This window comes from Helicoverpa armigera, chromosome 13 (genome assembly GCF_030705265.1).
Source record: "Helicoverpa armigera isolate CAAS_96S chromosome 13, ASM3070526v1, whole genome shotgun sequence".
Lineage (NCBI taxonomy): Eukaryota > Metazoa > Arthropoda > Insecta > Lepidoptera > Noctuidae > Helicoverpa > Helicoverpa armigera.
This window is the reverse complement of record NC_087132.1, coordinates 6,475,732-6,492,864: the sequence shown is the minus strand read 5'-3', so window position 1 is coordinate 6,492,864 and position 17,133 is coordinate 6,475,732. Positions and strand designations below refer to the sequence as shown.

Below are 17,133 nucleotides of genomic sequence, written 5' to 3'. Positions count from 1 at the left end.
TTTTATTATAATACTTAGTATTATACAATTAAACTTAAAAAACTGTTGATTTATATTAAAAAATATAACGAATAAATATATTATTATAAAACTGATGTGTTTTAATTTCCTAATTAATTTTAATTCATATAAAACTCCCAGCATTATCAACGGCACAACCGACCTCAGCTACGGCACAACTTGCCCCAGATTGGGGTTGGTAGTGCCTTGCCGCCTCTGTATAAAAAAAATCGCATTTTCATAAAAACTATTAAAAATGTGCAAAATCTGAAGTTAAATTCGTAAAATAGATTAAATTTGGCTTACGATGAACCACTACTTTCAGACATAGTACTTGTTTTATCCGAATCTTAAAAGGATTTGTCAAAATCGGCACTTTCAGCCCCGCTCTCCCCTATGTGACTTATTTTTTGTGATGTATCTAATCCGAATACCTATAATAAGGAGGTACAAGTGCTACCTATCCATTGTTCTGTGCCGTATATCGAATAAGTAGTTTTGACAGGTTAGATGAAACCTTACTACATATTTGTTAAACATACTGTCATAGTTAACATTCGAGTTTTACACAGAAGTATTGGTTAACGAACGCCCATTGGTAAAAAACACGAGTGTTATAGGTATAGGAAAAATATAGGTATCCTTGAGCTGACTCAAAATAATGGTGAGTCTGGTGTCATCTTGGCAGCCGGTTTTTCAGAGCCTGTTTTGATCGCCATCTTCGCAGTTGCTTGTTACATGCTTGTCCTTTTTCTGTAGTTTACCTTCAGATATTATATGATATTCATAAATAATATTTACTGTTCCCAGTTTAGGGATGAACTAATAGGGGGTAGGATGGCTGGTCACATTTAATTTTCTGCATAATTGAACACATTAATTTGAATCAATCAAGCTCACAAAAACTTAGCAGCAATTTAATATACGGAACAACGTTAATGTTTCATTTAGATACCATATGTTTTAATTAAGTATCTTATATATCGTGGCGTTTTTATGATTCCATGAGATCATACCTAGCTTCGTTATTCATTTTACCCGGTAAAGATCTTAATTAAATTCAATTGCTTGCGAATTGAAGTAGGTAGTCAATCAATTTAGGGCGTTAACTTCCCTGATAAACAATATTCTTGTATCTTCAATGGGATTTGTATCATTTTGAGTGCGGCAAATATAATACAATACAACCCTAATCTTAGCTTACGTCATGCTCGGCAAGAAGTTAACCACAGGTCATTGACAGGACAGAGTCAGTTTTTTGCTCACAATCACAGCCAAATCGATGCTGGGTATGAAACATTTTGTACAGTAAGTATTTTACTCGACTTCATTTCTAACTGCGAAATTAAATGGTTATTTATTTGAAATCAGAGGATGTTACGACGCTTTCCGGCTTGAAAAAAGATTACCGCGTAATGTTATACCTTGTAATCGTATTGTTTATAGTTCGATTTAGTACGCTTCCTGACAGGAAATAAAAAATGTGGTGGCAATACAAAATTTAGTTAATTACTTACATTGATTAATAGGTAATCGAGCAAAATTGTAGCAGGTATATGTTGTAGGTAGCACCTACAACATATTGCAGTTCAGTGTGAATTTTTCTTAGAAAGCTAATCGTAGCTGAAGTTTCAAACTGTAAACTGATTTCCATTGCACCACGAATACTAGAAATTGGCTGCACTCACGAAACAGTTTTGAGTACGACCAATCAATAATGACCAATGAATTACAAATTGCGAGCTGGATTTTAAACAATTGAATGCACAGGCTATAAAAACCTTGGATAAGTACGTACATTATCAAGAACTAGACTATAAACCGGCACAATATTATTATTTTAGACGTATCGTATGGCATCGTGTCGGGTCGGTAAGTATGGATTGCACGTTTCAGCAGTTGCGTTGCGATGTTGGCAATCGTCAATAATTTATTAACGTTTTTACCTACTTTGTTAACAGTGATACGAGGGAAAGTGTAACGCTGCCGTGTTAGCTGCTATAGCACTTTCAAATTAAAATAATAAATACTTTCTACGGGTTGTCGGGACCCCGCACTAACACAGACAAGTTGTTACAATTGACAAACAAAGGACCATGAGACAAATTGGGCTCATTGTCCAACAGAGTTATAGCATATGCCGTTGTGAAGGTTTTTGTTTGTACTAAAATTGTTACTATGGGCACTACCTTCAATTCCATGGCAAAAAAAAGATATGCACCTAAATAGGTTTTGTAGAAAAAGACGATTGTTAGGAGTCGTAGTGCGCTTAATTCGCAGGATTTATATTACTAACCGACTTCTTAAAAAGGAGGAGGTTCTCAATTCGTCAAGATCTTTTTTTTGTATGTTCACCGATTACTCAAAGACTCCTAGACCGATTTGGCTATTAAGAGGAAGGATATAGTCAAGACATGTTCGTGCACGTTCATATTACGTATACATTCTGGTTAACAGAAACGAAATGTGTCGAGATGCCATCGCTCAGTATTACTGCTCGTGTCTAATAGGTAGACGCACAGTAGGAAGTTGTGCTCATATCATTTCAATAATATGATATCTAGGGTTAGGCAGGCACACACAATTTAATCCACCGGCAGGATATTTAGATGACATTATTATTGATATTGATTGAAATGTTAACAAAAATATTTTTAACTGATAGCAGCTTTTTTTTTTCATGTATACATTAAACCTGGAATTAAAACTAGTTAAAGGCGTTCAATAACAAAACCTACAATGCCATAACAGCACAACTTTTTGCAGAATATTAGTTTATTTATGGTCGGAGAAAAATATTTATAGCAAAATAACCCCATGGATTCTTCGCAAAAAAGTGTTTAAATCTTTATATTTGGTGCTTTACAAGTATATTCATAGTGGTCTCATCTCTGTTGGTGGGTGAGCCCAGGCTTCATACATTTTTGCCCATGGTCCTTTACTGTTGTAAAAAAGGCAATTCATACGAGCATGACTTACTACTTAATACCACAGTCCACAATTTTGACTCTCCAAAGCAATCTAATATAGATTATCATCGGTGAATTTAACAATATGTGTTGGCGTTAAAGTCGCAAAAACGTTGCGTAGGCTTTTCAATAAAGTCGTAGAGACTGCGTAGGCACTGCGTAGACCCTTCGTAGACGCTGCGTAGACTTAGCGTAGGCCACGTAGGCGCTGCTGATCCTTGAAATTGATTATTTTTGTTTGATACAATAGAATTTTAAAGATTTTAGTAATACATAGGTACTTTTTTTGGTTCTTTGTGAGGAGCAGTTTTTAGATATTGTTTATGCTAATAATCTAAGGAAATTTAAAATGCTTTAATCTCTTTAGAATTCACAGACCTTGGCGAGCCACCGCTGACCTTTTTATTTTTTTCGTATTTAAGGCAAAAAGTTTACGCTGCGGGCGGAAATACTTTGGTAATCAATACCCTGTCTATAGGCAATAAAAACTAAAAGTGATTAATAAAACCAAACGTTAGGCTGATAGACATGGTTATGATTTCAATTGCTACCGTGTATCATATTTCGTATCATAATTTATAATAGCTATAGAATTTATTGGGCAATCGAAATAGGCTACTACAGTCATAACAAACATGAAGGTTTATATTCATATTTTGTTTAAATAGATAGCAGGTTAGATATAAATAAACAGAACCCTTGTTTTGTTTTATTTCACGAATATATTATTTAATGAGTGCCTTTGTGGTCGTAAATACATTTTCAAGAGAGGTCCTCCATGTCTAAATATATTTTAAACGTGAAGGTAACTATTGGAACATTTAAGAATGTCTGGGTATTTTCAATATTTACACCGAGGTGTTCGTACCTACATAATGAGAAGTCGTGACTTGCCACGAACTGAGCTGGAGGCATCGAAGTGTTTGCCTTGTCTTTATGGAAAATAAGTGTTCACGACCGGCTTACACGCAGCAAAGATGTTTTTTTCCAAAAAAGTTGAAGAGAAAATTGATTTTGTTAGTCATATTATACCTAGGTATCGACTATCGATAAACAGAACCGAGTCAATAATGGACATAGTTACTGGTTTGTTGTTCGATTTAAAAGAATGCGTAAATTGTTCTTATGTATAAAACTAATAATATTTTTAAAAGCTAAACGGAAGAGTATTTCTAGAACAATGTACAATTATTGTTTTCGATGTGAAGGAAGTAATAAGAACAGTTCCTGGTGTAGTTGAATTCATTTTATATACCTAGTTAATTAAGTTCAAGGTGAATTTATATAAAACATCCCGAATAATATCATGATCCAACAAAGTCTTTATTTATTTGTTACGAAAAAAGATGTGAACATGAGTTTTTTCGCTTTTTTCATTTTTGGGCATCTGACTTTTTTGATATTATTAAATCAAACCTGTATATTGTGTAGGCCACAATTAACATCCATGCGGAGTTTACGTAGTCACACACACGCAGTTAACAGTCATTAAGTTATTAATACTTGATTATCTTACGAGTATAGTGGACGATTTAATCACAAGAAACGATGGTCAAGGATTAAGTCCGTATGAGGAAAAAAACTTGTTTTATTGCAAGAGCATGTCTACACGAAGGCATGCAAGATTAATGCCAGGCGGTGAACTAAGTAGCTCCATTAGTTAGTTTGTTAATATTAAATGTAATATCGATAGTTACCTGTAGCCTTGTAGAACTGTATTAAGATTATTACCCCGTCGGAATCGATAACCTTTGCAGTGTCACGGCATGAACTTTAAAATATACCTATGTAGTTTTTATAAGAAGGAAATTGTAACCATCTCTTAGATCATCGTTTTATTTAAAGTTGCTTCTTAGGTGATATCTAGAGTAGAAACCTTGTTTAAAGAGCAGGTTTGTAAGAGCAGCTGAGGAATTCTCATACATAAATAATGTTGGCAGATGGGTAACAAATTAAAATGCAATCATTTCCTTCTTGGCGTGCACTGACTCGAGAATAAGTATAACTTTCAAGGCAAATGTTGGACACAACAGGGGAAAGTCTGGTTTTTAATGTGCACGTATTTAATACGGTACAAGCAGGACACTTGGATCGCCATTTTTTACATTATGACATCAGGCCCTGACTGGGCTGGCGCCACTCTACTTTGATATATATTTTTTAAACTGAAATGGTAAATATCAGCAAGGCTTGCGCACCTGTATTAAAATAATTAACAGATCGTGATGCTGATACAAAATGAGATAAACTTATGCATGCACAAGTGGATTACGAAAAAAAAACCTCGACGAATATGTTATGCATGTGTTAAGGCTCGTCTGGTCTCATACGAGAATAATTTGCTGTTCGTTCATTTGATATTGACATGAACTCTGAAGAGAACTCAAATAATTTCTAGTTTATGTAACAATACTGCGGTTTGCCATGATGACCAGCGTTTAACGCAGTTATGATAATGTTTGACATTACAATGGGCCGTTGACATACTATAGCTACGTGTCATGATGTCATGTCATGTAATAGCTTTCTATTTTGTGCACACTAAATTATCGCTTCCTATTTGCATGTGAATGTCAAGAAATAATGTTATTTATTTAATAAAAATAAATTTGAAGCTTCCGATCCCGGAAATATCATATCATGTTGTTAATTGGTCTTTGAGTTCCACATTGTTTCAGTTAATCATTCGTTGTTAGCATTGTTCAGGCTAGAATTAATTAAGTACCTAAAGAAAGCTTTTATGTCTTTGGAAATGAAGATATCCTTTATGCAACAGTAATAGCTATATTACACTGTAACAGAATGCGTCCTCTGTCATGAAATAACTTCATCAACATTTTCAACTCTTATTGAACTAGTTAGCTACTTTTAGAACATAGGTATGCAGTGGCCTGAAAACAATAGGCAGGTAACGTGTTCGTAAAGTCAATATTGACATTCTCATCAACATTATTAAATTCACACGATTACAATCACCAGGCAAATAAAAAAACTAAATTTAAACGAACCAGCAGTTCGAGGCAAGTCACGCATCAAGGTTTATTAGGCAAATGGTGATTTCATATGGTTCTATTTTAAAGATACCGATGTAAAGTTCGATTTTATTTCCATATTCTAGATTGAAATGGCCTTTTCGTGTTTATCATTTCGCATTAATTTAAATACATGACTTGTTTTGTTTGGTATACAAGACAATTGACCTTATACGGCGCATACCAAAATACAACAGTGTAAAAAAAGATACTTTAAGAAATATAAAACTGGTTTAATGGGATATTGATAACGATCGATTAGTTAGCAGCGCTGTATTATGAAATAAATACGAGTTTATAATGAACACGGGGACTTAAAGCAATAATAAAAGAACTAAGTAAACTAGGTAGAAATGTGTTTTGTATGACTGAGAGTTTGTCATTGTTTCACTCTTGGAACATTCAAAGTATTTTCGCACGATCTTAAATTCTGAATACCTATCTACGTACCATCTAACGGGTGAATAAGTTCTTTTTTAGTTCATATATACCTACTAATTGAACGTTCTCACGAAAGCTACATGCTCATGAATTAGTGGGTTGTTAAGTTTCTAATTTTATTTTTGCTTGCATTCGTACGCAGACGGTATTTTCTCGTATCTATAATGATACGAATATTTCAAAGAAGCAGCTTATGAATACATCCTAGTTTTTTTCTGTAATTTATAACTTAGAAAAGACTGTACGTGATTTGTTACCTAGGTATATATTTTGTAATAGGTGATATCTTCATATTTTTATTATTCTTATCGTTTCAGAAAATAGCACAGATTCGACTTGTGAAATAATATTTCTAAAAAACTTCAATGAAAAAAGCATATTTATTAAAAGTCTTTGAATTTATGCTAATACTGGATAACCTAGTTTTATTCATGCAATATCAAATCACCTATGACATTACTCGTTTGTGTAATACATATCTGTGTGTAATGATATCCATTACAGAAACATTACGTTTACGTACGACATTATCTTTGTTCATTGATATATTTTATAAGAGTAATTGTGGAACCGACTTACCTACATATTTACCTATCTCATTCATTTATCTAAACATTCTAACGTCATATTTCCATTGTAGTTACCGTTTCTAATGACCCATTTAATTGATGGTTTGTTTCTTTATGTGACCGAGGATCAGCCAGTATACATAAGGAGTCCGTAGTTACTCAATCACTGTATTAATCTCATTAAAACCTTGCTGGACCGGGAATTACATGCTGCTTACTCAGTAGTCGCAAGCACTAGACTATCCATGAAAAGGTTATAGTTATATCAAATATTATTACCCTGTGGAGGCTCAATCACGATTTATTTTTATTTCTGCTTTAAAGGTTTTATAACCATATCAATGAAGATACTCGTTTCTGATATAATTCGGTGTTACATATGAATGTAAGTTATTGCCTATTGGCCATGTAATCATTGGATTAACCACGATGTTATATTTTCTAGCCCAGAGTGGCAATGACAGGTAAATTGTTGGAGATTGAATTAGATACATCGCATCATCCGCTGTTATTAGATCATCAAAGGAAGGTCACAGACTAACAACGGAGTGTCATAATGCGGAATTTCGTAGTCCACGAAAGTAGCACTAATTTGAACAAGTCAAGCTATACTAGGTTTGAATTTCATTAGAGTTTTATTGCCTTGAAGCAACATTCACACGGAACCGTCCACTTATATCGATTTAAACCGAGTTGAGTTTGAAAGTCATTATTGATTGGAAGCTATGCTATATCTACCTGCCTTCGTTCATGACTGAGCGCTACTTTTCATTAGTACACTGTGTACGCAAATTGTTGTAAGTGATTGTATTTTATCTAATACATTAATTGATGCGGCGCCTGATTTATCAGACTTTATCGTATGATGTATGTATTCATATTATTCACATGTCCATGATAAAATCACCAACAACGGTGAATTGCACATTGAACAAGTAATACTGGAAACAATTAGTTTTGTACTCGAACAAACAATATTATATAGAATTCCGTTCAGTTTATCGTCACATTCAATTAAACACTTTGAGCAGTAGCAGAGGAGAATAAGGTATTCTTTAACAATCGCCTTTCAGTTTTGAGATGTTAATAAATAGAAAATAACCTAGGTACCTATATCTAATCTATAAGGCGTTAACGTTGACTTTGTTGAACAGTTAGGTGATAAGCACACTGCTAAATAAACCATTTGTAGATAACAGTCAGTGTTATAGCACCAAAACTAGAGAATACAGAATTTTGCAAAACCTCCAATGAACATAAAACATTACACAACAAGTGCCGGTATTGGTTTAATTCACTGTTGTATTAACGTAACGTTATTGAAGTATTAATTACTGTTTGAAGGAAAATCACCGAAGTACTGGCATTGTGAAAAGTTAATTCCTTTTGACGGTTAAGCAACTCGTTCCAATAGCCATTTTACTCGGTTCATATATCTATGTTAGCTATGGTTCATATTGTATTATTAAGTACCTTTATGTATTTAGCACGATAATAGTAACTTTGACATAAAATACGTACCTACGTAGGTAAGTGTATCTTTAAACTACAGCGTGATTATTTCACATGTTCAGTATGAAATCCGCTTTCGATGTGGAAACACGAACGAAAAAATAATATAATTTCGAGACGGTGGCGGTGTAAAGTAGACTAATTTAGTATGGAATTATGAGTGGGAATGAACAGTCGTGCTTGTGAGAGGAATCAGGTTGAGAAGTGCCGGTTGTCTTCTCACTTGGAATAACACTGGTGTCAAAGATTCTTGGTATCGTTGTGTTCATTCGTGACTTTGCGCTCCAATAACATGTAGACGTTTTTATATTCTATCGTAATGATGGATGATGATGCCATGCTAACGACCTCTCTATTGTGTTTTTTCGTAGCAATTTGCGCCAAATGAAGTTTATGTAAAAAAGTTGTTGTGATTGTGAGTAATTTAAAATCGTGACTTTTTTTACCGGAGATAGTTAAAAGTGTTGAGTTTTGTGGGATTTAAAAGTAAATGTATCGAGGCCCACTTTACAACATGACCTTAGTTTAATGAAGAACATAAAAATACAGTGCAGCGCATCGTAAGTACGCGTGTCCCCCACAATAGTGTGTATGCATGGAGAGCACCACGCGTGACCGTGCTCTGAACCGTGATGCGCAGACAATGGGGAGTGCTCGCCAAAGCCCCAAGTCTAGAACATTAGCGTAATTGTGTATCTGAATGTTCACGGACAGGCCATCACATCTAATTAAATAATCCTCAAAACTTCTTAACAATCCTATCCGTGTTCCGGGCAGTTTTTGAGCTGTTTTTTTTATGACGTTGTTATTGTAATTTAAGCTAATTTGAACTAATTGAAACGTTAAAACAGCTGATCCGTTTTGTTGATGATGATATTACAGTGGAGCGTCGATTATCCGAACGTCGCTTAACCGAACGACCGCTTATCCGAACGTCAATGGCTTAGATATTGCCTTGCGCTGGTTTGAAACACAGACCGAGAGCGACCAGTATCAAATATCTGTTCTTAAAAAAATACGTGATCTAGCCGCTCGTAAGCGGGTAGGCTTGCTTCGACAGACGAAAATTCAAGATTTTTTTAAGTGTTAATTGTAATTACATAGTAAAGATTAGTTTTACTACAAATTGTCTGCACTTTTTTTTTGTTTATTTCCTATTTGTCATTAAAGATATTCATAAATGTAAATAATATGGTTTTCATTTACCTGAACGTAAATTCGTATGGCTGAATCAATATACATACATACATAATTACATTAGTTCGATTATCCGAAAATACCGGTTTTCCGAACACCCATGTCCCCCAATTAGTTCGGATAATCGACGCTCTACTGTATGTTTATGTTTTTGTTAAATGTCTAACAATAATTATTCCCGAGTTAACTTAAACTATTTTAGTATAAATGTATGTAATTGTTGCGTTTATGACAGTATAATTTACGAATGTTTAATTTCTTTTCCAGATTCCTGTCGATAAGAATGCCAAGCTAAGAACACTAGAACTGAGAGGGGTTTACTCCGCCTCAAAATTAAAAAATTTGGATACCATTAAGCCTTACGATGTAACAAGAAATGCAGAAATTGCAGAAAAACCTCATGCTGTTACTAAAACTAAAAATGATATAAAAGAACCAGTATTTTGTAAGACTTATGCGTCATTCATACCAAAAATGAGTTTAAACTTGGAAAAAGTTATTGAGCAAAACCCAAGAATACTAGACTTGCGTGAAAAACTTAATCAAATAACAAAAAAGCAGGATTCTAATGTAGATAAGAGGACAAAAGGTTTAATTAATGATATAACGCAGCACCTAGTCGACAAGAAGGATGAAGACGAATCTGGTCCTTACAGTTTGTTATTTGATCTACAGTCCGATCCCTCTACGTCATTTAATGAAAGTGCAGGAGTGAATGTTTGGAACCGACCAAAATCAGAAGTACTTAGTGATACAAACTCGCTTAACTTCAAGAAGTTAATTAATCCCATTAACAAGAGTGCAGACAGACTACCGAACGTGTTGAATTTCGATGAAAAACCTATGAGGGAATTTGAATATTCTTGCGAAAATGATTTAAACTTTCCGGCAAAAAAGACATTTAATACACATTCCAGATCTGATCTCTGTCTACAGTTAAAAAGTCACGTACACTCACGTATGTTTGAATCTAATTTAAGTCCTAACGATAATTCGCTGAGTAGGACTAATGAGGAAAACTCCCTGGATGACAGTTTGGGCATTCTGACTCCAGATCAGATGGATGATATATGTTATTTAGAAAACGCTTTCTCTCCTACAGTAGAGGGATTACCAATTTTCTGTGATACTAATGAAAGTAAAATATCTCCAGATAATGGTGATACCCCATCAACTGATAAGACTGAAAGTAACTCTGCAGCATCGACGATACAAAACGATGGATTTGATAGCTTAGAGAATAAAAGGTGCACGGTTGAAGGGCAACTAGCGCCTATTGTGAGTCTGGAAACAATAATGAATAACGAGGAACACAATTCACAAACATCCTTCGATTCCCCAGCTCATAAATGCATTGGTACATTGTCTATTCAAGAACCATTGTCAAATACTTCTAGGACCTACGATATGCCCTCACAAGATAGTACAATAGGGAAGGACGAGTTAACATCTAATTTGATAGACGAAGAATTCATGCCTTCTATTCACAGCAGCATTTTAGAACCCGTTAGTTCTATTGCTGAAAATGTGGCTAATTTAGAAATAGCTCTAGATTGCAAACATGAAAGTCTATTGATTACGAATAGAATCGAACAAACTCCTTCCCCAGAGGATTTGCCATTAGACAGTTCAGAAATTATTGGTGAAATAAGTACCTACTCACAGTTTTCCGCTTCAACACTGCATGACTCGCAGACCTATTCAGATGGTAAAAACGATTATCCGAAATCCATGGAAACTTCTAAAGTTTCCAACAGTTTCATTACTAGTATCACGAGCATTACGAGTTTAGATGGTTATCAAGGGGATGGGGAAATGTCCAGACCTGTGAGCAGAGGAGCAGATCATTCAATTGAACACCGGGAAGACGCTATTGAAATGGATTGGCAAAATGTGCCAGTCGCTAGAAGAGCAGATCCCATGACGGATTCAGATTTCTTTACAGAAAGTGACGCCGATGGTTTAGATGATCATATGCAAAGAGGAGACCGACGGGCTCAGGTTATTGATGGTGCCCTGTACGGCGGAAAGAAAGTTAACGGGAATCCACCTCTCATTGTAAACAGAAATGAAGACTCCTGCATGGAATCCAGCGGAGTTTACACCGATTTCGAAAATCATCGTACGTCTCCTGTGTTCTTGAATGTTATTGATGACATGTCTCCCGATGGATCTACACCATCTACACGATCAGAATGTAGTCAGAAAAATGCTAGTACAGGAAACTTGAATGCTTATTTTTCACCACTGCAAGATGCCATGGAAGAACATAAATCAGATACATCTCACGTTATAGACGACGATGAAACACCGAAAAACACCAGCAAACGAAATTCGTTGAACAGTGTAAAAGATATGAAATGCACGGAAAAGAACAAGGAGGAAAAGAGGAGTTTCACCTTGAAAAAGTACAAGATGCCTAAGCGTGATGTGCCAAGTAAACTAAAAAGTATGTTGGCTAACAGAAAGACTGATGCCGATAACAGCGTACAGAGTAGCCCAAAAACTGCAAAAAAGACCGAAAGAAGAGAAAATTTGGCAAAGAAGAATTCTTTGGACACCAAAAATGATTATAAGATAAAATCCTTCAAGGATATTAAATCAAAGGTGGACTGCTCATTTTCATTACAACGATCTCAAACTTCATGCAGTGTCAGTAGAATGTTAAGCTCAAAATCCACGAATAACAACGTAAAACCTAAAAGGTAAGTTCATATAGGTATGTACTTACTTTTTGTTAACAGTCGTTACAAATCACATTGATTTGAAATACTCGCTTGGATGCACTGGTCACTTTGAATTACAATTCACCCAGCGTGGTGTCAAAAAGGTGTCAAGTTTCAAAGTTAAACTTTTTCACACGACCATGAATATACAAAAATCCAAGCCTGAATTTTTTTATTCAGTTTTATATAATTTTGGACCATCAACTTAAAAATCCAAGTTTTATTGTTGCGCTTTATTCCTCAGTATTTCGACAATTAGAGACAGTTTGTAAATAAAGTTTACATTATTAATTTAATTTAATGAACATGACAACTATAAAAAAAACGAAGCAAATAAACTAAAATAACTATCTTTTGTGTTAAAACTAAACAAAATGGTTTTTAGAGCAGAATACGTTAAACATAACATACGTAACATAGGGAAAAATATTCGCTCTTAAATCATATTAATAACTAATTTATATTTTCTGTTGCGCAGCCGACACATGCGTATGCGCATGGAGCTGGGCTCGGCGGCGGGCAGCGGCAAGAGCAGCCTGCACAGCTCCCAGAGCGATATCAGCGCCAGCAGCACACCGCTAGGCAAGCACGCCACCAGCCGCTTCCCCTTACTCAGTAAGTGCCAGATTTACTAACAAGACCTGCCCCCTTTGCCATGTATTTCAAGTCACTTTATGACCAAGCGTAACACTGATTTAAAAGGCTTTCATTACACTGCCATTTACTTCCTGAATGCCAAAAATTAGAAGACAATAGAAAATCAATTGTGTCTCGCGTGGATTCGCGCACGCCTCGCGTGGATACAAGGGGTAACTATCTTCGAAAGACAATGGAAAACGTGGCTTAGGGGACAGATACTAATATCATGCCTGCTATATTTTTTCTGCGCCGAAGTCAGGTGGAAAGCAATCAGTGGCTTACAAAACAGGTAGGTACTAAATGACTATCTTATATTGTGTTTACAAAGCTGAAAATTACTTCAGGGAAAATGTAATTAGGTTGCCAGTAAAAACTTATTCAGGTTTATGCTAAGTTTATTATAATGATTCAGTATGTAAAGAGCGGCAATTGACTTGCAAACGTTTATTATTATTATACACTATGGAAATAGCTCTAACGTCAATCAAATAATCACCTTTGACAATAATAATATTGTAGTGTAATTCAAAATTCAAACGCTGAACACACCTACGCAAATAACTACGAATTACTACGAGCTAGGAAGAATGTAGGAAAATCTTAGATCACGCGTATAGACGTTAAGCCTGCGTGATAACAACGCAATACTTCTAGTTTGTGTTTTGACACACCATTCTAGAGGTACTTCAAGGTTACCTAGCATTGGCTTCATGTGATTCAATGACATGTGTTAATTCTAAAACAATTCACGTAGAATCATTAAAAGTGGAAACGTACGAACGTTTTGTATGAAGTCTGATTTTGAACAGTTACTGACAGAAATGGAACAGAGTAAACAAAAAAATATAAGAAAATGATACTTCCATTACTAGCCAAAATTATGTTTATTAATATTGGCAGAGGTACTGATTTGAAAAGTCGTTACTTCTTTATGAATATGCAATGTGACAGTGACATGCTACAATGTTAACCCGCTGCTTATTGTTAGTGCTCCTAATTCTTGTGTAAATTTTACACTAATGCATAGAGTTCATGGCAAGCTATCGTCCTTGTTTATAAGGTTTCGTTTGATTTAGCAACTCCTTATTTATTGGCGATAGCAATTATCACGTAGCGTGCCGTATCTTTATAAATAGGCACCGGCTGAATTGCTTATACGGCCAAGTAAAAGTGAAGTCTGAAATAATTTATAGTAAAGTTATCGTGATTTATGGTTGAATACAATCTAGGTATTTGCTAACTAGGTTTCAGTCGCTTCATGCTTTATCCATAGCCTTCACACTTTAATCTGATTATGAGTCAGTGAGCGAGATTGCCATTCCATTTTGCTTAGGCGCTTAACTGCGATGCTAGAATCAAAAACTATGAAAGCTATTGCGCTTTATTTCACGCCAATTCAAATTACTATGGTTCATTAATTCTGAAATTATTATATTTTTAAATCTGAAAGAAAATGGTGTTTACTTTAAGTCGTATTCATAATCTAAAGCATCCAGTGCGGGTGCCTACTATAAAATGAAAGGCAAGCGTAGTCAATAACATACTACATATTGCCATTCACATTTGAAGATGATTATGATTCAGTATCTATGAGTTATATAGGGTAATTATTTCGCAAAAATAAGCAACAGCAGCCTTTTTTATCGTTCCATTGCTGGACACAGGTGTCCTTTCACACAAAAAAGGATTGATTCAATGGATTGATTGATGGATTCCACCAAGTCAGTCTAAGCTTCCACGAGATGTTTTCTTTAACATTTAATCAGTCATTCGTGTTTAAGATATATAAAATCATTACTATGTTATGTTTAAAAAATAAATAAATAATTTATTATGCTTATATTATAATCCACATAGGTAATCATAATGGAAATAACCCTTATGAATAATGATAATGGCCTGAAAAAGCTTACAGCCTAAAATATATTTCTTCATCATTGTAAGTGGTTTTCCTTAAAATAATATTCATCCTATTCCTTAAATATCCACAATAACAGGCTTACTTTCTAGGAATTAATTTAGGCTCATTGACTACAAAACGCATATTTTGTAGCACGTAGATTGCAATCTTACCGGTTGGAACTCAGTACGGATTTCTCTTTACCAATTGCATTTCCTGCCCGAAAATTCAAGTTGCATAGCTACCCCAATTCAAAATCAGCTGTGCAAGGAAGACAAGTACAAATCGATGCGGAAGGTCAACAGTACGGCAGGCTAAGGGAGCGAGCTGGCTGAGACCGCATGGCAACGAGCGTTTTCCTCTCGGCTAGGTTCAGTTCGCCAGTCGCCGGTGAGACGCGAGCCGGCGCGCGCCGCCACTCCGCCACTCTGTCGCGTTCGTGACGTCAACTTGCAACGCGAAAAATCAATGGATTCCCCTCCGACACTAAGGTTAACCGCATACCGCATTTTCTCAAAGAAAATGTGCCATATGTCAGTGAAGTGTTGACGATCCATGCACCTGGGATACTAATTCATTGATAATGATAAGAACACTACGATGTAAAATGCAACGCGGCACGTGAACGGTTTACTTTCATGTTTTGTTTTGTGTGGTGTCATAGTTTAAGTTATTATTCCTTTAATTTTACCTTTTGTTTACTTGGCGTTAATTAACTTAACACTTGACATTTTCTTTGATTGATGAAGTACCTAATAATGTTTTTGTTTACCTTGCGGACTGTCACGGAATCTTGGAATCATTATGTTTATTAGAAAGGATTCCTGACCATTAAATTATTGTCTATTGTTGAAGAAAAAAATCTCTGTTTATAATACTTGTTTATAGACGTATATAGACGTGTATACTCGTCCTTCGTTTACTTCATGTCTACCAACAACTGGTTAAACAAGTTACCACTACAGGCCATTATTATTAAAGTAAACATTTGTCACATTACATGCATGTAAGCACATTTGGTTTTTCACGAATACAATTTTGATTCATAATCGGCATAAATAAACAATATTTTTACCTTTTAACTTTAAGCATAATAAATAACTTTAAAATAACGGCGCAGTTAAATCCTTTGATAGTTAGCTCAGGCGCGTAACTGTATCTCGTTAAGGAATCAAAGATCATGGCTAATGAAACGCAAGTGCATAACGATTGTAACTCGATACGAGTCTCATTAGAAATCGATTATTTAATACATTGTAGGAGGTATTACATAAATCGTTGTAACTCATTGTTAGATAGCAGTCACAGCAGAAAATAATGGGCCAAATAGAAAGTACATTAACGCCCATGCTCGGTCACATGCAACGAACACTGCTACATAATTAAAAAGTGATTTATATACAAAAACGTACATTATGTTCTCTATCTATTGTTTTTACAGAGGTAATAGTTTTTTATCTCATTTTCTATTTAATCTTGAAGTTGCATTCAAGAGAACTTAATCAATAATCTGTGACGGTGTTTAATGAAATATGTATGTATTATGTCCGCCAGCTTAAATTCACGCGTTACGTTAACCGGTTAGCTAATGTGTGAAGGAAATTGTAATAAACGGAATTAAATAATATATTATTTAAGTTACTTTCACTGTAACATGCACGTACTTAACTTACAATGTCTAGAGGTAACTATTCTACACGCAAAAAGTAATTGTACGAAATTTTTAATTGACACAGCTAACTCGATTCGAAAGCATGAAATTGGAGAATCATGATATAGATAAATTTTATCTTTCACATCTACTTCAGATGTCGAAGTATTTCATAGATATCGAGTATCATCTTGAAGAGTATCTCAAAATACCTGACATTTTTCTGGAAATATCTACAAAGATTTTTCATTTCCATTACACATTTTATATTTTTATGAAACCTTGTCAATATTGATTTGTATTTTAATTAAATGAAATATTTAATAAGTAGCCAAATCTGGTATACATAACAATAGATTTACTCAAGACATTACTATCGGGGAAATGTGAAAATGTTTCACATAGAATAGACAGCTACGAGGTGCAATGCGAATTAGTTGGCGAAATTGACGCCAGCCAACAATGCTATGTTATTTCTACCTTAACTGTTGAAACTA

The 17,133-nt window shown here is 34.9% G+C and overlaps 1 protein-coding gene across 3 annotated transcripts in view; it reads left to right on the top strand.

Annotated features, from left to right (window-relative positions):
- The window catches only part of LOC110376155 (uncharacterized), a 68,560-nt gene that overhangs the window by 1,938 nt on the left and 49,489 nt on the right, over positions 1-17,133 (top strand). The window contains exons 1-3 of one of the 3 annotated variants that reach the window (XM_049840604.2): positions 8,577-8,938; positions 9,988-12,425; positions 12,925-13,061. In XM_049840604.2, the coding sequence (XP_049696561.2) occupies positions 10,195-12,425; positions 12,925-13,061 (2,368 nt within the window). In that variant the 5' untranslated portion in view covers positions 8,577-8,938; positions 9,988-10,194. The other 2 variants (XM_049840603.2, XM_049840602.2) reach the window with 2 other exon arrangements.